This window comes from Cynocephalus volans, chromosome 7 (assembly GCF_027409185.1).
Source record: "Cynocephalus volans isolate mCynVol1 chromosome 7, mCynVol1.pri, whole genome shotgun sequence".
Taxonomy (NCBI): Eukaryota; Metazoa; Chordata; class Mammalia; order Dermoptera; family Cynocephalidae; genus Cynocephalus; species Cynocephalus volans.
The window spans coordinates 124,583,168-124,607,296 of record NC_084466.1 but is presented as its reverse complement, the minus strand read 5'-3'; the positions used below and the strand labels follow the sequence as shown (position 1 = coordinate 124,607,296).

At 37.2% G+C, this 24,129-nt stretch overlaps 1 protein-coding gene and 1 non-coding gene across 3 annotated transcripts in view; one reads left to right on the top strand and one right to left on the bottom strand.

Annotated features, from left to right (window-relative positions):
* TBC1D12 (TBC1 domain family member 12) overlaps positions 1–24,129 on the bottom strand; it is a 120,683-nt gene that overhangs the window by 56,973 nt on the left and 39,581 nt on the right. For both annotated transcript variants that reach the window (XM_063102697.1, XM_063102698.1), the window contains exon 2: positions 20,982–21,105. In XM_063102697.1, coding sequence (XP_062958767.1) covers positions 20,982–21,105 — 124 coding nt within the window. The remainder of the gene's footprint in view (positions 1–20,981; positions 21,106–24,129) is intronic.
* Positions 22,521–22,652, top strand: LOC134382868 (small nucleolar RNA SNORA36 family). The gene has a single exon (XR_010024130.1). It is a non-coding gene; the product is annotated as a small nucleolar RNA SNORA36 family (small nucleolar RNA).

Genomic DNA, 24,129 nt, shown 5'->3' with positions numbered 1-24,129 from the left:
CAATGAAGTGGTATAGTGTTATTTAAGAGTGGAGTTGGATTAGTTGTCATCATATACAGCAAACTTCAGAGCAAACACTAAAAAAGTAAAAACAAAAAAAGGAGTATAACTGATACACTAAGTAATTGGAGAAAATGGAACCATATAAAATGCTCAATTAAAACCAAAAAAAGGCAAAAAAAAAAAAAAAGGAGAAAAAAGGGTGGAAGACAAAAATAGGAACAAAGAATAAGGGCAACAAACAGAAAATAGTAACAAATTTAGTAATCACCCAACTACATCAATAATCACTTTAAACATCAGTGATCTAAATGTACCAATTAAAAGACAAATGGTAAGAGTGAATCAAAAAACAAAACCCAGATACATGTTATCTACAAGAAACACACTTTAAATATAAAGAAACATATAGATTAAAAGAGATGGAGAAAGATAAGCTACACTAACACTAATCAAAGACAGGAGGAGTGACTATATTAATCTCAGAGCAGACTTCAGAGCAAGAAAAGTTATCAGGGATAAAAAGTGGCATTACATAATAATAAAGGGGTCAATAAGCCAAAAAGCTTTAACAATCCTTAATGTATGTGCACCGAACAACAGAGTAGTCAAAATACATGAGACAAAGACTGACAGAACTACAAGGAGAAACAGATGAATCCACCATGACAGTAGGAGCCTTTAATATCCCTCTATCAGAAATGAACAAATCCAGTAAGACAGAAATCAGTAAGGGGCATAGTTAAACTCAACAGCACCATCAATCAGCTGACTATAATTGACATCTATAGACTATTGCACCCAACAGCACATTACACATTTTTCTCAAGCTAAAATGGAACATTCACTAATATAGACCACCATAAAACACACCTTAACGACTTAAAAGAACTGAAATCATACAATGTCTGCTCTCAGACCACAATGAAATTAAATGAGAAACCTCTCAGCAGAAAGATAGCTGGAAAATCCCAAAACACTCAGAGAGTAAACAAAACTGTTCTAAATGACAGGCCAGAAAAGAAATCTCAAGACAAATTAAAAAATAGTTTGAACTATACGAAAATGAAAATACAAGTTATCAAAATTTGTAGGATGAGCAAAAGAAGTATTAGAGAGAAAGAAAAGTATTGCTTTGAATGCATAAAGAAAGATCTAAAATCAATAGTCTAAGCCACCACCTTAAAAAATGAGAAAAAAAAAAAAAGAACATATTAATTCCAAAGTAAGCAGAAGAAAGAAATAAAAATTACAACAGAAATCAATAAAATTGAAAACAGGAAATCAATAGAGAAAAATCAATTAAACCAAAAACTGGTTCTTCAGAAAGATTTATAAAATTGATAAGCCTCTTTCCAGGCTAAGAAAAAAAAGGGAAGACACAGATTACTAGTATCAGAAATCAAAGAAGGGACATCACTACAGAGCCCTTGGATATTAAAAATAATGATAAAGGAATATTATGAACTTTATGCCCACAATTTGATAACTTAGATGAAAAGGATCAATCCCATTAAAGACAAAATCTGCCAAAACTCACACAAAAGAGATAGACAATCTGAATAGGCCTGAATCTATGAAAGAAATTGAATGAATAATTAATAACCTTCCAAACAGAAAGTACCAGACCCAGATGGGTTCACTGGTGAATTCCACCAAACATTTAAGAAAGAATTTACACCAATTCTCTACAATGTCTTCCATAAGACAGATGCAGAGTGAATACTTCCTAACTCATTTTAAGAAGCCAGCACTACCCTAATACCAAAACCAGACAAAGGCATTACCACAAAAGAAAACTACAACCAATATCTCTCATGAACATAGGTGCAAAAATCCTCAACAAAATACTAGCAAATTGAATCCAACAATGCATAAAAAGAATCACACATCAAAACTAACTGGAATTCATCCCAGGTATGCAAAGCTGTTTGAACATTCAAAAATCAATTAATGTAATCAATCACAGCAACAGGCTAAAGAAGAAAAATCACATGATCATATTGACAGATGCAGAAAAAGAATCTGACAAAATCTAACACCTATTCATGATAAAAACTCTCAGTAAACTAGGAATAGAGGGGAACTTCCTCAACTAGATAAAGAACATCTATGAAAAACCTACAGCTAATATTATACTTAACAGTGAAAAACTAGAAGCTTTCTTGCAAAACTCAGGAACAAAGCAAACATGTGGCCCCATGTTTGTTCACAGATGACATGATCACCTATGAAGAAAGTCCAAAAGAACTAACAAAAAAATCCTTAAACTAATATACAATTACAGCAAGATTACCGATTACAAGGCTAATGTACAAAAGTCAATCACTTTCTAATATATCAGCAAAGAACAAGTGAAATTTGAAATTTAAAACACATTACCATTTATATTAGCACCAAAAAATAAAATACATACGTATAAATCTAACAAGATATATACACAGTCTATATGAGAAAAACTACAAAATTCTGATGGAATACATCAAAGAAGAGCTAAATAAACTGAGAGATAGTCCATGCTTATGGATAGGAAGACACAATGATATTAAGATGTCAGTTCTTCCTAAATTGATCTATACATTCAACACAATCCCAATCAAAATCCCAGCAAGTTATTTTGTGGATGACAAACTTATTCTAAAGTTTATATGGACAGACAAAAAAAAAACAGAATGGGCAACTCAACAATGAAAAAGAAAAACAGTCAGATGACTAAAACTACTCAAATTAAAGACTTTCCATAAAGCTACAATAATCAAAACAGCATGGCATTGGCAAAAGAATAGACAAATAGATCAATGGACTAGAATAAAGATCCCAAAAATAAACCCACATAAATATGAGACTTCAAAAGGTTCACAGAAAAATGGAACTTAACAATAAAAATTAAAAATATAAGCTTTATTTCTCAACATAAGCTCCTTAAAGTTCAAGACACTTTTATAAATGATAATACCAGCCATTTAGCCCATCCCTAAAGAATTGAGGGGTCCTGGGGATTCAACCATGTCAATGAAGTCTTTTTTACGTTACCAATTAAATAAAATTGGGTGCCCTTTAAAGATTTTTTTAAGATTAGGAAACAAAAAGAAATTAGATGGAGCCAAATCAAGACTGTAAGGTGCATGCCTAATGATGTCCCCATCAAAACTCTCACAAAATTACCCTTGTTGGATGAGAGGAATGAGCAGGAGCACTGACACGATGAGTAAGGACTTTCTGGTGAAACTTTCCCAGGTGTTTTTCTGCTAAAGCTTTGGTGAAATTTCTCAAAACACTCTCATAATAAGCAAATGTTATCATTCTTTGGCCATCCAGAAAGTCAACAAGCAAAATGCTCTGAGTGCCCCAAGAAACTGTTGCCATGACCTCTGCTCTTGACCAGTTCACTTCTGCTTTGCCTGGACCTCTTCTATCTCGTGGTAACACTTGCTTTGATTGTGCTTTGTCTTCAGGATTGTACAAGTAAAGCCATGTTTCATCTCCTGTTACAATTCTTCAAGAAATGCTTCAGGATCTTGATCCTGCTTGTGTGAAATTTCCATTGAAAGCTCTGCTCTTGTCTGCAGATGATGATCTGGACACAAAAGTTTTGGCACCCATGAAGCAGAAAGTTTGCTCCACTGTAAATTTTCAGTCAGAAGTGTGTAAGCTGAACCAACTGAGATGTCCATGGTGTTGGCTATTGTTTCTGTTGTTAATGGCTGGTTGTCTTCAAATAGGGCATAAACAAAATTGATTAATTTTATCCTTGCAATTGATGTGGCTGGTCTGCTGCTTCAGGCTTTATCTTTAACATCATCTCGTCCCCTCTTAAAATGAGTTATCCATTTGTAAACTGCTGATTTATTAGGGGAACTGTCCCATAAAATTTTCATTAAGCATGAGTAATTTCACCATGCTTCCACTGAAGCTTCACCTAAATTTGATATTTATACTTGCTTCACCAACAGGGATTCTTTTCTTTTCTTTTCTTTTTTTTTTTATGGTAGTTCTATTTTTATTTTTATTTTTTTATTTTTATTTTTTTCTTTTTAATTTTTATTTATTTATTTATTTTTTTAAATTTTGTTCTGTCGATATACATTGTGGCTGATTATTGCTCCCCATCACCAAACCCTCCCTCCCTTCTCCCTCCCCCCCAACAATGTCCTTTCTGTTTGCTTGTTGTATCAACTTCAAATAATTGTGGTTGTTATATCTTCTTTCCCCCCCCCCCCGGTTTCTGTGTGTGTGTGTGTGTGTGTGTGTGTGTGTGTGTGTGTGTGTGAATTTATATATTAATTTTTAGCTCCCACCAATAAGTGAGAACATGTGGTATTTCTCTTTCTGTGCCTGATTTGTTTCACTTAATATAATTCTCTCAAGGTCCATCCATGTTGTTGCAAATGGCAGTATTTCATGCGTTTTTATAGCTGAGTAGTATTCCATTGTGTAGATGTACCACATTTTCCATATCCACTCATCTGATGATGGGTATTTGGGCTGGTTCCAACTCTTGGCTATTGTAAAGAGTGCTGCGATAAACATTCGGAAACAGGTATACCTTCGACTTGATGATTTCCATTCCTCTGGGTATATTCCCAACAGTGGGATAGCTGGGTCGTATGGTAGATCTATCTGCAATTGTTTGAGGAACCTCCATACCATTTTCCATAGAGGCTGCACCATTTTGCAGTCCCACCAACAATGTATGAGAGTTCCTTTTTCTCTGCAGCCTCGCCAGCATTTATTGTTCAGAGTCTTTTGGATTTTAGCCATTATAACTGGAGTTAGATGGTATCTCAATGTGGTTTTGATTTGCATTTCCCGGATGCTGAGTGATGTTGAGCATTTTTTCATATGTCTGTTGGCCATTTGTATATCTTCCTTAGAGAAATGCCTGCTTAGCTCTTTTGCCCATTTTTTAATTGGGTTGCTTGTTTTCTTCTTGTACAGTTGTTAGAGTTCCTTATATATTCTGGATATTAATCCTTTGTCAGATATATATTTTTCAAATATTTTCTCCCATTCTGTTGGGTGTCTTTTAACTCTGTTAATTGTTTCTTTTGTTGTGCAGAAGCTTTTTAGTTTGATATAATCCCATTTGTTTATTTTTCCTTTGGTTGCCCGTGCTTTTGGGGTCGTATTCATGAACTCTGTGCCCAGTCCTATTTTCTGAAGTGTTTCTCCTATGTTTTCTTTAAGAAGTTTTATTGTTTCAGGATGTATATTTAAATCCTTAATCCATTTTGAGTTGATTTTAGTACACGGCGAGAGGTATAGATCTAGTTTCATTCTCCTGCATATGGATATCCAGTTATCCCAGCACCATTTGCTGAAGAGGCAGTCCCTTCCCCAGTGAATAGGCTTGGTGCCTTTGTCAAAGATCAGATGGCAGTAAGTGTGTGGGTTGATTTCTGGATTCTCTATTCTATTCCATTGGTCAGTGTGTCTGTTTTTATGCCAGTACCATACTGTTTTGGTTATTATAGCTTTGTAGTATAGCTTAAAGTTAGGTAGTGTTATGCCTCCAGCTTTATTTTTTTTGCTCAGCATTGCTTTGGCTATGCGTGGTCTTTTATTGTTCCATATAAATGTCTGGATAGTTTTTTCCATTTCTGAGAAAAATGTCTTTGGAATTTTGATAGGGATTGCATTGAATTTGTATATCACTTTGGGTAGTATGGACATTTTCACTATGTTGATTCTTCCAATCCAAGCGCATGGGATATCTTTTCATCTTCTTGTATCCTCTCTAATTTCTCTCAGCAGTGGTTTGTAGTTCTCATTATAGAGATTTTTCACCTCCTTGGTTAACTCAATTCCTAAGTATTTTATTATTTTGGTGGCTATTGTAAATGGGCAGGCTTTCTTGATTTCTCTTTCTGCATGTTCACTATTGGAGAAAAGAAATGCTACTGATTTTTGTGTGTTGATTATGTATCCTGCTACTGTGCTGAAATCATTTATCAATTCCAACAGTTTTTTTGTAGAGGTTTTAGGCTGTTCAATATATAGGATCATGTCATCTGCAAACAGGGACAGTTTGACTTCATCTTTTCCAATCTGGATGCCCTTTATTTCCTTCTCTTCTCTGATTGCTCTGGCTAGTACTTCCAACACTATGTTGAATAGGAGTGGTGAGAGTGGGCATCCTTGTCTAGTTCCTGTTCTTAAGGGAAAAGCTTTCAGCTTTTCCCCATTCAGGATGATATTGGCAGTGGGTTTGGTATATATGGCTTTAATTTTGTTGAGATAGTTTCCCTCTATACCTAACTTATAGAGGGTCTTTGTCAAGAATGAGTGCTGAACTTTATCAAATGCTTTTTCAGCATCTATAGAGATGATCATATGGTCCTTGTGTTTGAGTTTGTTAATATGGTGTATCACATTTATTTATTTGCGTATGTTGAACCAACCTTGCATCCCTGGAATGAATCCCACTTGATCATGATGAATAATTTTTCGTATGTGTTGCTGTATTCTGTTTGCTAGTATTTTAGTGAGGATTTTTGCATCTATATTCATCAAGGATATTGGCCTGTAGTTTTCTTTTTTGGTTATATCTTTACCTGGTTTTGGTATCAGGATGATGTTTGCTTCATAGAATGAGTTTGGGAGATTTGCGTCCGTTTCAATCTTTTGGAATAGTTTGTAAAGAATTGGTGTCAATTCCTCTTTGAATGTTTGGTAAAATTCTGCTGTGAATCCATCTGGTCCTGGGCTTTTCTTTGTTGGGAGCCTTCTGATAACAGCTTCAATCTCCTTTATTGTTATTCGTCTGTTCGAACTTTCTATGTCTTCATGGTTCAGTTTTGGGAGCTTGTGTGTGTCCAGAAATTTATCCATTTCCTCCAGATTTTCAAATTTGTTGGCATATAGTTGTTTATAGTAGTCGCGAATGATTCCTTGTATTTCAGATGAATCAGTTGTAATATTGCCTTTTTCATTTCTAATTTTTGTTATTTGAGTCTTCTCTCTTCTTTTTTTTTGTTAGCCATGCTAATGGTTTGTCAATTTTATTTAAGTTTTCATAAAACCAACTTTTTGATTCGTTGATCTTTTGAATTGTTTTTTGGTTTTCAATTTCATTTAGTTCTGCTCTGATCTTAATGATTTCGTTCCTTCTGCTAACTTTAGGTTTGGATTGTTCTTGTTTTTCTAGTTCTTTAAGGTGAAGTGTTAGGTGGTTCACTTGCCATCTTTCCATTCTTCTGAAGTGAGCGTTTAATGCAATAAATTTTCCCCTCAATACTGCTTTTGCCGTATCCCACAGGTTTTGGTATGATGTATCATTGTTTTCATTAGTTTCAATAAATTTGTTGATTTCCTGCTTGATTTCTTCTTGGACCCATATGTCATTGAGTAGAATGCTGTTTAATTTCCATGTGTTTGTATAGTTTCCACAGTTTCGTTTGTTATTAATTTCTAGTTTTAATCCATTGTGGTCTGAGAAGATACATGGGATAATTCCAATTTTTTTGAATTTATTGAGACTTGATTTGTGACCTAATATGTGATCTATCCTGGAGAATGATCCATGTGCTGATGAGAAGAATGAATATTCTGAGGTTGTTGGGTGAAATGTTCTGTAGATATCTGCCAATTCCAATTGGTCTAGACTCTTGTTTAGATCTTGTGTTTCTCTACTGATTCTTTGCCTAGATGATCTGTCTAATATTGACAGTGGGGTGTTCAGGTCCCCTGCTATTATGGTATTAGTGTCTATTTCCTTCTTTAGATCTAATAGAGTTTGTTTTATAAATCTGGCTGCTCCAACATTGGGTGCGTACATATTTATGATTGTTATGTCTTCTTGATGGATCAGTCCTTTTATCATTAAGTAGTGTCCCTCATTGTCTCTTTTTATGGTTTTTAGTTTAAAGTCTATTTTGTCAGATATAAGAATAGCTACTCAAGCTCGTTTTTCTTTTCTGTTTGCATGGTAAATCTTTTTCCATCCTTTCACTCTTAGTCTGTGCGAATCTTTATGGGTGAGGTGGGTCTCTTGTAGGCAGCATATAGTTGGGTCCTCCTTTTTGATCCAGTCAGCCAGTCTGTGTCTTTTGATTGGGGAATTTAAGCCTTTTACTTTAAGAGTTGTTATTGAAAGGTGTTGATTTATTCCTAGCATTTTGTTGGTTGTTTGGTTGTCTTAGGTGTCTTTTGTTCCTTGCTTTCTGATTTACTGTTTGGTTTCTCTGTTTGTTGGTTCCTTAGGTTGTAGATAGCATTTTTGTTTGCTTGTTTTCTCTTCTTGAATGCCATTTTTATTATACTAGTGGGTATTGATTTTTCTTGGGTTTTTATGGCAGTGGTAGTTATTTTTCAGGAACCAAACCCAGTACTCCCTTGAGGATTTCTTGTAAGGGTTGTTGTGTGGTGGTGAACTCCCGCAGTTTTTGTTTGTCTGAGAAATATACTATTTGCCCTTGATTTCGGAAGGATAGCCTTGCAGGGTAAAGTATTCTTGGCTGGCAATCTTTGTCGTTTAGTATTTTGAAAATATCATCCCATTCCTTTCTAGCTTTTAGGGTTTGTGATGAAAAGTCTGATGTTAGCCTGATTGGTGCTCCCTTATAGGTGGTTTGACGCTTCTCTCTTGCAGCTTTTAAGATTCTCTCTTTGTGTTTGAGTTTTGCCAATTTGACTATGACATGTCTTGGAGAAGGCCTTTTTGGGTGGAATACGTTTGGAGATCGTTGAGCTTCCTGGATCTGAAGATCTGTGACTTTTCCTATACCTGGGAAGTTTTCTGCCACTATTTTGTTGAATATGTTTTCAATGGAATCTCCATTTTCCTCCCATTCTGGAATACCCATGACTCGGATATTTGAGCGCTTAAGGTTGTCTGATATCTCTCTCAGATTTTCTTCCATGTCCTTGATTCTTTTTTCTTTCTTTTTGTCTGCTTGTGTTATTTCAAACAGCCCATCTTCAAGTTCAGAGGTTCTCTCTTCAACTTCGACAAGCCTGCTGGTTAAACTCTCCGTTGTGTTTTTTATTTCGCTGAATAACTTCTTCAGTTCAGCAAGTTGTGCTACATTTTTTTTCAGGACATTAATTTCTTTGTACATTTCCTCTTTCAGATCCTGTATACTTTTCCTCATTTCGTCATGATGTCTAGCTGTGTTTTCTTGTATCTCATTCAGTTTCCTTAGAATTATCACTCGAAATTCCTTGTCAGTCATTTCAAGGGCTTCTTTTTCTATAGGATCTAGAGTTTGAGATTTATTAACTTTTAGTGGTGTACTTTCTTGATTTTTTGTATTTCTGGTATCTTTTTTTTGATGTTTATTCATTGTGGCAGGGGGTTTCACAGTCCACTGGTTTGAGACTAATGAATAACTAGGATGTTGCTGTGGTTGCCAATTTCGTATGGCTACCTCCGTGGCTGCTCAGTTGGCCTCTAGTGCCTTGTGTGTGTGGTTGCCTCGGGTCTTGGGCTTCTCCGGGGAGCCACCTTTCTGGTCAGCTTGGACTCTGCTGGGCTGGTGGATCACGTACCACAGGGTGTGTGATCTCTGTTGAGCTTTCACTTCCTGTGCAGGACTTCTCCCTGTTCCGTGTGCTCTGGCCCAGGCTGTTGGATCGTGAAGTGGCGACCCCACATGGTGTGTGGTTTCTGTCTAGTCTCCGCCTCCCTGGCCGCACGTCTCCCCACTCTGTGCGCACTGTGCTGGGCTGGGGCGTGTCTTCTGCAACCCTCGTCTATCAGCTGGGCCTTCAAGACCCTGCTCGGCACCGCCTCGCCCAGGAAGTCTACCAGATTTCTGCTAGGCACAGACTACCGGTCGCTCTGAAGTCTACCAGGTTTCTGCTAGGCACAGACTACCGGTCGCTCTGAAGTCTACCAGGTTTCTGCTAGGCACAGACTACCGGTCGCTCTGAAGTCTACCAGGTTTCTGCTAGGCACAGACTACCGGTCGCTCTGGGTGCCTTTGTAGCACTGTGTAGATCTTTCTTGGGACTTGTTCACCTTTGTATCCCCCCAGTATAAACCGAGTCTAGCACCCGCCTGCAGCCAGCTCTCCGGCAGGTTCAAGCGGACCTGAGAACTCTCCTACCACACTGTTCCCAACCAGAAATTGGTTAGGCTTTTTTCCAAACTGGTGGCCGCAGAGATGGTATCTGCCTCCCAGTAACAGGAAGTTTACCGGGGGCCAGAGTCCAGGGTGCGGTGGAGTGAGAGTCGGCCCGCCCGTACTTCCTTGCCCTCCCAACACTGGCTGGGGACGCCCCACGCCACCAACCCGCCAGAGAACCGCGGAGGGAGTGGGAGCGGAGGCCGTTCTGCAGGCTCCGGAAAGCCCCGCGCCAGGCCAAGCAAGTGGGAGGGCTCAGTGGTGGCAGAGCCGGGCGGAGCTGCCCGGACCTGGGAAAATGGGGGGAGCCCCGGGGCGGTGAGTGGCCTGGTGATGCAGGCGGGAGTCGGGTGGGCGTCTGCCGCCCACAGGACTGGTCCAGGGGTCACTCACAGGGTTGTGCCAGGTCGGGCGCTCACTCTCTGCCTCTGGTTTGCCGCCTTCCCCGTTCTCGGCCGCTGCTGCCTTGGGCTGTTCAGTCGCGGTGCGGCTCGGGCGCTCCCAGGAATCTTCTTTAATGCCGGCCTGAAACCTCGAATCCTGAATAGGGCAGCTGGCTGCCTTCAGCGCGGCCCCGGCCTCCGGGATCCTGTCTGCATCCACAGCAGCCCTGGAGCCGTGTTCCCTGTTTCGAGACTCGCTTTTGCAGCTAATAAACAGTTCTTTTCCTGCTCCACACTTCAAAGCTGTTGCCTGTAAATGAGGCAGCCTCTCCTGCCGAGGGCAAAGTGGCTGTCACCCCCCACGACCGGCCAGCAGCAGCGGTCCTCCCTTAAGAGATGGCAAGAGGAAGGTCCACAAGTTTCCCGGCTCCTGAGGCCCAGTGGCCGCCTTTTCCACCTCAGCTACTCTGCGCCAGCCGCCGCAGCCACCGCCATCTTGAAAGTCCTCGAGCATACATAAGTTTAAAAGAGCCCCATTCCTAATCGCCAAAAGTGGGAAGCAACCAAGATGTCTTTCAGCACGTGAATGAATAAACAAGTTGTGATGTATCCAGACAACAGAATATTATTCAGCAAAAGAAATGAGCTATCAAGCCATGGAAAGACATGGAAGGAACTTAAATGCATGTTAGTTACTAAGTGAAAGAAGACAATCAGAAAAGGCTATATACTGTAGAGTTCCAACTGTATAACATTCTGGAAAAGGCAAAACTAAGGAGACAGTAAAAAGATCTGTGGTTGCCAGGGATGGTGGGAGGGAGGAATAAATAGGCAGAGCATAGAAGATTTTTAGGTCAGTGTATTTACTGTTGTAGTACCACGTTGCTATGGTTTGAATTTGTCCCCCAATGTTCACATGTTGGAAACTTAACCCCCAAAGCAACAGTGTTGAGAGGTGAAACCTTTAAGAGGTGATTAGGTTACGAGGGATTGGCCCTCATAAATGGATTAATGCCATCATCACAAGAATGTGTTAGTTATCACGGGAGTGGGTTTAATGCATTTCTCAGAACATATCTCCATCATTAAGTGACACGTGACTGTATAAGCAAGTGGAATCCAGCAAAATAAAAAATGGATAAAAACTGTGACTATTAAAGTTTATTCCTGGAATGCAAAGTAGGTTTAACAATCAAAAAACAACTTTTGCAACTTAATAAGAAAAATGACCAAAACAGACTGCATCTTTGCTTCATCTGGATGGATCAAAAAACTAGATACATAGTGCCATCAGGCTCCTGAGAGACATTAATCAAATCTGTGAAGGATGGTATCATCCTAGCCTTCATAAGATATACAGGTAAACAAATAATATTTGATAAAAATAGACCTATAGGATTCCCAGACACTGGAATTTCCAAACATATAAAACAACTATACATACTATGTTCAAAGGACAAGCTTGAAATTTCAGCAGGAAACTATAAACTGTAAAAAGTGCTATTGTAGATTTGAAAAAGAACCAGCTAGGAAAACAAGAATTGAGAAACACAAAACTAACATTAAGAACTCAATGTATAGGGTCAAGGGATCTGTATTCTTAACACATTCCTTAGATGGTTCTAATAATCCACTGTTTGGGAACCAGAATCATAGATCATTACAGTAAATCTTAATGTCCTTGTCTACAAACCAATTGTTTTATAATTCAACTTCTATAGTTCCTCCATAATTATTTTTCTAATATATGAATTTTATGTCTTAGTACCTTATTTAAAAGTATTCTGGTATAGGTGGTTTCTTTGTTTTCTGTTGTTTTTGTTTTTTATGACTGGCCAGTACAGGGATGGATAACCAACTGAGCTAACCAGCCAGCCCCAGTATTCTGGATAGAACCCAATTCTCTACATTGTGACTAATGACCCTTCAGCCATCTACCCTACACCTCTGATATACTAACCTACTAACTAAACAGATCTTGCTCATTCCTGTTTGCTCATTCTATTTCCTCTATTTAGAATGGCTTTCCCCATATTATCTACCTGGCGAATTCCTACAAGCACATTTAGGAACACTATTCGCAGGTCTTCTCTGAGCACAATAAATTGCTCCTTCAACTGTACTCTCATACTCTGTCCACAAATCTACTACAGGCTGAGTATCTCTTATCTGAAATGCTTGGGACCAGAAGTGTTTGGGAGTTGAATTTTTTCAGATTTTGGAATATCTGCATTCATATAACGAGACATCTTGGGGATGGGACCCAAATCTAAACATGAAATTCACTTATGTTTCACCTTATATACATAGCCTGAAGGTAATTTTATACAATATTTTTAATAATTTTTTTTTTTTTGTCGTTTTTTTTTTTTTTTCGTGACCGGCACTCAGCCAGTGAGTGCACCGGTCAGTCCTATATAGGATCCGAACCCGCGGCGGGAGCGTCGCCGCGCTGCCAGCACAGCACTCTACCAAGTGCGCCACGGGCTCGGCCCAAAGCAAGATTTCTTTTTTGTGTGTGTGTGTGTGTGACTGTGCTCAGCCAGTGAGCAAACCGGCCATCCCTATATAGGATCCGAACCCGCGGTGGGAGCGCTGCTGCGCTCCCAGCGCCGCACTCTCCCTAGTGAGCCACGGGATTGGCCCGAATAATTTTGTGCCTGAAACAAAGTTGGTGTACACTAAACCATCAGAAAGCAAAGGTGTCACTGTCTCAGCAACCCATGTGGAGAACCTGTGGTTGTTTCACATCACCATGATTCCTGACTCTGAATTCATATGCTACTGATAAGCAATCATTTTCTTATACTTATTCACACATAAGTACTTAACAGTGAAAAGAATGACATACCAATGGAGCCAGGGGAAGCCAAACCCAGCCGCAACCAGGTAAAGAGCACACCAAAAACACCATTTCCACGTGTGTAGCCAACCACAGCCACCACAATTGCCATAACTGCTGCAAAAGTGGCTAGCTGCTATAGGAGTAGTCATAGCCACCATGCAGATGGCCCACCAGACACTCAACTGCCTTGACCAAAGGAGAGTCACAACTGGAGGCAAAAGAAAAGAAGAGGTTCTCTCTTTCCACAAAGGATACTGAAGAGTAATGGAAGAAGCATCTGCTATACAATAATAGTGGGGGACCTGAATACACCTCTCTCAGTACTGGACAGATCATATAGGCAACAAATCAACAGGGAAATAGTTAATCTATCAGAAAGAGAGAACAAATCTCTGGCTATCAGAGTGGGGAGATGGAGGTGGACAGATTGGCTAAGAGGCATAAAGAATAAGTATGTTTTGTAATAATGAATATGCTAATAAAAAAATAATAATAAAAGAATGACATACCATTCATACAATGAAAAAATCACATGTTCAGGGTAACTAAGCAGCATAGCAGCATCACCAGAATACCTGGGGACACTGAATGAACTGTGCGTTGTACACATGAGTTTTGACTGCAACCCATCAGACGGCATCAAAATTTTTAATTTTTTAAATTTTGGAGCCTTTTGGATTTCAGATATTCAGATTAGGAATGCTCGACCTGTACAACACTCACCATACAATATGATGGTTATACGAACTTGTCCTCTCCTACCCCTTGCCCCCAGTTATACTGGAATAACTGAAAGGTTAGTACTTATGTTCATTTACATTACTAAGAACCTGAACCATACCTGTTACGTTACACACAGTCAATGTTTTTTGAATAAATTATGCATTCATCAAAATAAAAGCCAGACAATCTTAAAGACAAATCTAGAATTAATTCAAGAATTTTGTCTTTCAAGTTCTACTACAGAGAAGGCCTACAGTTTGCTAACACGAGGTCACACCTTGAGTTGGTAGCAGAATGGTATTCTACCATACTGTGATGACTTGGATTCTGTAGTTAAAGGGATCCACTAGATATACTAGGAGGAAAATATGTGAAAAAAATCGGAGCTGATTTGAAGGGAGGTGGTAGGAATCTTTGAATAGCTTCTTAAAGATGAAAAATATGGGAACTGGAAAAAAGAAATAGTAGGACAGGAGCTTCTCTTCCAAAGTCAAAGAGAAAGCCAAAATAGCCTGATATATGCTGATATATCCATTAGCCAACCTGACTTTGAGGTTCAATGGAGAGTGGGAACACTCCTCTTAAAGGGGTAATAGTGTTAAACCACATTAGTAAGTAAATCTTTCCATTTCCATATGCTGTGAATGGTTTATACAGAGAGCCAGAATAATGTTCTAGAGAGAGAAGAAACACCCCATGTGGACATCTCTACTGCCTCAAGATCATGTCTGCCCCACATAAAGGGACTTTCTTACGTAACCTGATTTCAAGAGCCAGGAAAACCATCATGCTTGGGGTGGAGAGGGTTTAGCTGATTATGATGCCTTTACTAATTCTAAATTTTATTCCAGAATCTGTGAACTAGGAGACATAAAACCCACCCCATATTTCAAGCTTAACTGAAGCCTTCGGGCAAAGCATTTCATAACCCTCTGGCATATAGGAGGGCCTTAGTAAACATCTTTTTGACAAAGTTATTAGAACACTTTTGTTGTTTAGTCAGATTTGAAGTCTAACATAATATACAAGTCTGAGACAAAGTCAATAAATAAAACTTTTATGATATATAACTTTGATACTAAACTGTATTCATGTAATCAAATAGCAAGTACTCAATATTTTCAAACCACAACCCCCTTCCCAAGTCACTGTTTCTGATAATACAAAAAAATTTTGCCAAAAATTCTACGCTGTTCAATTTGTGAGAACTTATTGTTTTTATTCTTTTAGTCTCCTTTAACCAAGTTAAGCTTCTCTCTTGAGGCTCATACTTCTCCCCTCTCCCAGAAGCACAGGCTCAGAAGTATTCCTCTCTCAACATTCAGACTGCACAAATTAACTTTTATGAATTCCATTTATTCATACACAGGAATGTATAAGTTATCAACTATGAATAAAGAACACACATGCAGCTGGAAAGGTAGTTGTTCACCTTTTCAAGGTGATAACAGATTAGATAAATAAAAGTGAAAACAAAACATGCAAGTGTATAGCAACTTAAAGGACTTTTCAAGAATAAACTCTGAACATAGTCCAGTCCTTCTACAATTAACAATGATGAAGAAAGCACTTTATTTTTGCAATACTTAGCCAAATTTTACACCAATGGTATCTATATTTAAGCATAATTAAAACCTCCAAACTTAGGGCCAGCCCATGGCTCACTTGGGAGAGTGTGCTGTTGGTAACACCAAGGCCACGGGTTCGGATCCCCATGTAGGGATGGCCGGTTAGCTCACTTGGGAGCGCGTGGTGCTGACAACACCAAGTCACAGGTTAAGATCCCCTTACCAGTCATCTATTTTAAAACAAACAAACAAAAAAAAAAAACCCTACAAACTTGTTTTCAAATGTTATAATACTACATACCAATAATGTTAGTAACCAGAAAATTAAACTCTAGTAACACGTTCAAAGTGTTATATATGTCACTACTGCCCACAAAGCACATGTATGCCAGTTCTGGCTACATTATTGTTCCTGTAGTAAAAAATTTCAAGAGTAAGGTCTTAACTGAGGAGAGAGACTTTTAGATAATTTGAAGTGCTCAAATTAAGCAATCAGTTAGTATCTTAAAACTTTTTTGTTTGCCTGTCAAAAGTTATGTGATAGTGGCTGGTCAGAATGTGGTATTGTAACACCAAGGTCAAGGGTTCAGATCCCCACGCCCACCAGCCACACTAAAAAAAAAGTTATGTGAAAGTGATTTACCCACTCATCTAAAACTTCACTCAGAAAATGACGAGTGTTGATGAAAATTTTGAACTATTATCAAAGTACTACAATCTCACCTTCACATTAAAGATGTCAATATAAAAACAGTCCCTAGCAAAAAATGATCACTTTCTACTGAAAGATTGTCAGTTTGATATAAATAGGGTATATTCAATCTAGTAGGAAATCTTATAATTATAAATAACACAGCTCATTTGAAATCATTCTCACTTGCAGTCTCAAGGTCATAAGACAAACTATCTACATTCCAACTTTACCTCTTAATTTAGAAAAATCAAAAACCCAGGTAAACTGAACTACAATATAACTGAAATACTATTTATAATTAATAGATGCAATTTTTAACAAGGCTCACCAACTGGTTCAAAAGGCCACAAGCAGGAATTTCACACCTGCAAGAGAACACATGTGATAATCCTCAAAAAATAATACTATGAATATTCCTGTGACTTGGGAATTGATTATCAAGTTAAATGCCAAACTTCAGTCAGTTTGACTTTGCTATTACCCTAAAATGTTTTTCACGTTTCTTTACTGTTAACATGAAAAGCAATAAAATTAATCAGACCTTTAATAAAACTTATTATAGGAATAAAATCTTTTAAAAATATTAAACCTAGAAATATTTCACTTATGAACTTCATGTATCCCTGAAAAACTACAAGTACAAAATATATAAAGTTGTTTTTATATTTTTTATATATAGACATATATATATACACACACACATATATAGTGACATTTTGTTCTTGAAATAAGTTGCAGAAAAATATATATGATAATACCACATATGTAAATACATACTCGTGCAAAAATAATCATGTATTTTTCACAGAAAAAAATTAATTTTATAAGGTCTAAAAATGTAAAGGGAAATTGAAACAAGTATATCTCTATTAATTAACATCCTATAATGTTTTATGTTCTATAAAGACAATATAATCCTGTGTTATTTGTGTAATTAATAATTAATAGAGAAAAAAGTCTGTAAATCAAAACTTACTTTCCGATTCACTTAGTGTATAATCTTGCAGATGTCTTTCCATTAAAAAAGAAAAAAAGAACTCTGGCCCCTACCTAAGAATATGGCAACTCCTTTCTGAATACATGATTTTTTTAAAAAGTATTATCCAATGAAATGATACTACTACTCTAATCTCCTAATAAATCATACTGCTTTGCCACTCAAAAAGCAAGTGAGGCATCTTTAAAAAGCTCCAAGGAATTTATTTTGACCATAGTACTTTTAGCACTGCCTCATTTTGTCAGGCAGTTTTACATTTGAATTATTAGCTACCTATTCATTTCCTACAACTTTAATAGCTTAAGGTTCTATCCTAAATATGACAGATGTGTACTAACATTCTTCATGACATCTTTGATATCTTCATTTTTGATTTCTGATTCCAAACATTACATCCATTTGGAAGGGGTACGTGAAAGGCCCCAAACACAGTTTTACATTCATAATGTTTTACACAGTTCAAAAATCAGGGCTGTACAAAAAAACAAACAACCCAATTAAAAAATGGGCAAAGTAGCTGAATAGGCATTTCTCAAAGGAAGATATATGAATGGCCAACAGACACATGAAAAAATGGTCAATATCACTCAACATCCAGGAAACGCAAATCAAAACCACACTGAGATACCATCTCACTCCAGTTAGGATAGCTAACATCCAAAAGACTGAGAATGATAAGTGTTGGAGAGGTTGAGGAGAAAAAGGAACTCTCATCCACTGTTGGCGGGGTTGCAAAATGGTGCAGCCTTTATGGAAAATGATATGGAGGTTCCTCAAACAAATACAGATAGATCGACCATATGACCCAGTGATTCCACTGTTGGGAATATACCCAGAGGAATGGAAATCATCATGCCAAAGGATGCCTATACTCCAATGTTTATTGCAGCTCTATATACAATAGCCAAGAGCTGGAACCAGCCGAAATGTCCATCATCTGATGAGTGGATAAGGAAACTGTGGTACAACTACACAATGGAATACTACTCTGCTATAAAAAAGAACGAAATACTACCATTCACAACAAAATGGATGGACTTAGAGAAAATTATTTTAAGTGAAACAAGTCAGGCACAGAAATAGAAATACCACATGTTCTCACTTATTTGTGGGAGCTAAAAATTACTAAATAAACACACAAACAACAGATGGAGTGGTGGGAAGAAGACAGAATAACGACAAAAATTCCTTGAACTATTTAAGTCAAGTGAACAAATTTTATGTCAGGAGGGAGGGGGTGGAGAGGAATGGGTAAAGGGGCATGAAAATTAAGTACAATGTATTTTGAGAAGTAAAATAAAATAAAATAAAATATTTTTTAAAATCAGGGCTGTGAAAAAGTTTTCAAGTTGGAACAGAGACATAAAGTTAGAAATTTACCATCATTATAAAGAGAAGATCATGTCTACACTGAAAATGACAATTGCAGGGAAGAGGACAGCAAAGTTAGACAAATGGGGAAAAGAACACACACATAGAAGTAGGGGAAGAAAAAGCAAACAGGGAAAGGCAGAAATGTCCTGTCACGTGGTAAAAGCAATACATATTTTGAGGGTGGAAGAGCATCAGAGGAACAAGACTTAACCGTTCATCACGCATCCCAGAAAAAAAACAGAACCACAAAAAAAGCACCAAAATACACACTAGTAACTACACACAGCTGAAAAGCTCGAAAACTAAAATAAGTAGCTAGGGAAAATCATCTGTAAACGGCCAGAGAAGAGGTTATATAAGACAACTGTATTTCACCTCCACTCTTCCTTCACATACGAGTAAGAGCTGTTATTCTCTTGACCACTCATCAAATTTTCAAACAATATATATAAACAAGAAAGAGAGTGTAAGGCCTTGGCATTCCAAAATGAAAATTGCAGATTAAAGGCATACAACGTATCAGTAAAGATAATTATCCAACCAGTCATTTATTTAGAGACATATGATAAGAAAATATTGTAGAATGTTTGTTTACATAAAGATATACAAATGTATGCACATGCATATTTAATGTAAACTACCATAGAGTCAAGAAAACTAATATAAACTTTCAAATAGCAAGACCACTGTTTTCCCTCTAGAGGGCAACCATGGTCTTCTGGAAAAACTGGACAAGAGACGTTACTTTCAGATATTACTAAAAAGAGGAGCTAAAATTTACAATGTCATAATAGTAGAGGTTCCCAACCTTTCTTGGTTAACAATGCACTTGGTGTCTCAGTAATTTTTTCTCAGTACCGCCTAAACCAAAAGAAATATCTAATGGTTCTGTTTAATAAGTAGCTGTGTCCAAACAACTTAACAAGGATTTATTTCTTAACAGTTAGTAACCTTTTAAAAAATAATACATGTAAATTGAAAGAAAAAATTTTTATTTCATTCTTAAATAAACACAATTAATTACTAATTGAACATGTATGCCTATTGTGCACTGCACAATTTCTTAAACCTTTAATTCAGATTAGACCCTCATTTCTAGTCCCATACTGATTTTTGTACAGTATCTGAATTTTATCATAGCAACCTTAGAAAAACCAGATTTACAAAGATATGCCACAGAAAAGGCTATAGCACTACTTAATGTTGAAACTGTGTATTAGTTCAAGTTAACAGTCTGTACTATATCCAACAGATGTAGAGTATCTACTCAGAGTATCACTGAGTTTGCCTCAAAAAATTTAAATATCCCATGGTTCCTTGCACATTAGCTGCAGCACACCAGAGTGCCTGGGCTCACAGCTGGGGAATCATGGCACTATAGTTTTAAGTCCCAGCAGCTATATGAACTATTCACTATTTTAATTACTTAAACATAAAATTAACTACAATGTTTTAAAGATCTAAAAATTATTTTCCTATATTACTTGAGAAATCAATTTTTCTTTGGAGCAATAAACACTATTAAATCCTTAAAAGGAGGATATTCATTCCAATTTGAATAATGATTATTGCCTTAATGTGATTATTTTTATAACTGCTGGTTGTGTTAAATCTGGTAAACCACAATTGGAAAGGAGAAAACCAGGAAATTTATTACATATTTTCTTCTGAACAAAAACTTCTCTGAACTCAAATCACTACAAATAGATCCAGTATCACTACTTTCCAGTCTCACTGATCTCATAACCAGAAGCACAAGTTCAGGAGTCAAATAAGATCTGAAAGTCTTACCACAAGAATATGTACAGTCATAAAGATATTAGAAGAACTGGGTTCTAAATTACTAGAAACAAACTGTGTACCAACCCTTCTCACTAATGAAGTCCTTGGTTTAGGCAGAATACCAGAAAAGTGATAAAGAAAAAAGTTCAACCTCAAAATCTACTCAGTTTTTGCTTTTTACTGTTTATCAGTTCACAACTACCAATATTCATAAAAATCTGTGTCACCTGGCAAATGCTACCAAGTTCAACTGGAAGTCGACATATGTGGTGAGAGTAACTAGCTAAGTTTTTCTTTAAAAAAAAAGCTCTCCAAGGAATAACTGGGAAAGAAAATCAATGTTCTATTACTTTAAAGAATTTTCACAATCATAAAAGATAATAGAAAATATATGGTCTTTTCTTAAAAAAATTAAGAAGGTTACTATAAATAGCTATATTCCCACAAGTTTGTATCTAGAAAAATAAGAATGAAAATGGAATATGTTAATTACCAAGAAAAGAATGCTTGAAAAGCTAGGACAAACTACATGGTATATTAGTACTTACCTGCTGAATGATTTTAGAAGTTTTCTGAATATTCTCTCTAGGAGGGACTTTACCAAATAATTTCCAACCAGGAGCACTATGAACAACCGATTTAAGTTCCTTTGTCCTTTTTGGAAAAAGGTTTCTGAAACACAGAAAAGTTACATGAATTGTGTTTTTTGTAACCAGGACCAAGGCAAATATAAACTACTTTTAAATAAAATTATTTCTACTACATATACTGCTATTACTTAGACCGACAAGATTCAAATAAGAATACCTGGCTTATATAGAGATATTAGAATATTAGAACAATCATCAACAGAGATACTAAAGAGATAAACAAATTGGCAGAAAAATGACAGCCATAAATAAAATGCAAATATTTCCTTTAAATTAGCAACAAAGCATATTAGAATTGATGATACACATACTTTACATTAACAGCCAAGAATATAAGAACAAAAAAGATTAAAAGAATCTATATATAATAGTTAAAGGATTAAGTAATACAATAATTGGAAAAATACTATTTAGTTACTTGCAGTAAAAATTTGTTATTTATAATAAAACTACATCTTATGATCCCCCCAAAACTATAATATGTATACAGTTGGTCCCTGCCTTACAATGGTTTGACTTAACAACTTTACAATGGTGCGAAACCATTGTTTTTCACTTTTACTACATGAGATAGTCAACACTTTATTATGAAATAGGCTTTGTGTTAGATGATCTTGCCCAATTGTAGGCTAATGTAAGTGTACTGAGTATGTTTTAAGGTAAGCTAGGCTAAGCTATGATGCTGGGCAGGTTAGGTGTATTTAAGCATTTTCGACTTAAGATATTTTTTTAGGCCGAGCCTGTGGCACACTTGGGAGAGTGCAGTGCTGGGAGCGCTGTGACGCTCCCTCCGCGGGTTCGGATCCTATATAGGAATGGCCAGTGCACTCACTGGCTGAGTACCGGTCACGAAAAAGACAAAAAAAAAAAAAAAAAAGATATTTTTAACTTACAATGGGTTTATCAGGACATAACCACATCCTAAGTCAAGGAGTATCTGTATATGTAAACCGTTTTTCTTCGGACAGCTATGTACAAGAAATCTTATTGTAAGAGAGTCAACATACAACCAAGGAGGAAAGTTATCTCTCAATGAAAAATCTTGAAAAACCTGCACAAGTTTTGAGGATTTAATCTATTATCTCTGTGCCCTAACCAGCCAAATTAAGTACCTATTTGCATATGTAAGGAAGGATGATATTCAAAATATGTACCCATCAAAATAGCACGACCAGAGCACCAAAGACCATTAGAAAAGGTACTGATGGGGCCGAGCCTGTGGTGCACTCGGGAGAGTGCAGCACTGGGAGAGCAGCGACGCTCCTGCCGTGGGTTCGGATCCTGTATAGGAATGGCCGGTGCACTCACTGGCTGAGTACCGGTCATGAAAAAGACAAAAAAAAAAAAAAGAAAGAAAGAAAGAAAAGGTACTGATGAATCCAACTGAGTTATCAATCTTTTTTATAAGCTATTAAATAGACATTAAAATGTTTTAATTTCCAAAGTGTTGCATTCAGTTCAGGGCAGCTACCTTGTTCTGTTAATTAAACTTTGGGACATAGAAATGGTCTAGGGGAGATGATCAGATAGAAAGTATTATTCTATTCATTTAACTCCCAGCCTACAAAATGCCTTAAAAAAATGAAAAATTTTAAATTCGCACATACAGTTAGTTACAGTTTCAAATTATTTGAAGTCCCAAGTCACTAGGTTTGTATACATTCAAAATAGCATATATTTTAAAAGTTCAGTATAGTGATAGCAGGAAATAAGTTTTTAATGCACGATGTTAAGAGACTCCCATGAAAAATTGTGGGCTAATTAACAATAAAGAAGAGAAACACTCTCACTTGATCAGGTGTGCAATGGAGTGAGTAAATGACACTGTAGAGCAATTTCTACCAGAGATACTCTGGAATTTTCATCTCAGAGACCATACACAGTGATTTAATTATCTACTTCATAAGATCTCTAGGTTGGAGGTTTTTAATAACAGATATGCTGAGGACTAGTAATACTTAAAAGAAACAATTTCAAACCTCATTTTAAATGGTTATTAAGTTAAACAATATTTAATATGTTGTGTGTCACTTATCAATTAATTGCCTATTAGCTAGCTCCATATTCACCCTTTAATATGTGCTCTGTGATGACAGACAGAATTCCTTTAAACATTTCTCCTTAAAATTAAGGAGCTTTCTCAGTAGAGGGCACCAACAAGACGTTAAAGAAGAAAGGGCTCTCCTGTGGTTTCCGGTTCCTGTAGGTCAGTACTACAGGTCTGAGGATATCCAGTAAAACTTTGCTTAGCCACATGCCCAGACTGCTAGTTCTTCAACAAACTTCTAACCTTGGCAAACCTGCAGCCTAGGCCTGGAGATGGCTTTTCCACAGTCCTCTCCACGTGGAAACTGACCCAGCCAAAGGCTTCCTGCGAGCAACAGTGTGCCAATTCCTTCTGCAAGCCTCACAGCCCACCTGTACCTCCCTCCCAGATAGTTCTCCCTCTACAAGCCCCCATGTGACCTGCCTGCACCCAAAGGTTTTCCATCTACCCACACTAATAAACAGGAGAAAATCTTTGTCACCATGTTTTATGCAAAGAATTATTACATATGACACCAAAAGTATGATCCATTAAAATAAAAAATGATGAACTGGGCTTAATTCATTTAAAACACTTGTACTTCAAAAGTCATCACTGATGCAAAATGGCATAATAGGAAGATCTAGGGATTAGTCCCTCCATCAAAGTAAAAACTGAGCTAGAAAGAGCAATTGGAATCAAGTACTTTAGAACTCTAGAAACCTGATCAGATACTTTTAATGACTAGAAGTTTGCTTGATGAGGGGAGCAGTAAAAACCAACTACTATCCCCCTGACCCCTACCCAACCTCACGTGGCAGTGGGATAACAGCCCAGGTTCCTGGAATGGCTAAGTGGTACTAGTGGGGACAGTGGGGATCATGTCCTTCAAAAATTTGGGGTTGTGCATTTTCATTGGTCTGGCAGTGCTCTAAGGGACCAGCCCAGACACTTGCATCAGTTTCAGTCCTTTCCACAACAGTGGCTTTCACTGGTAGTATCTATCAGAACATTAAAGGC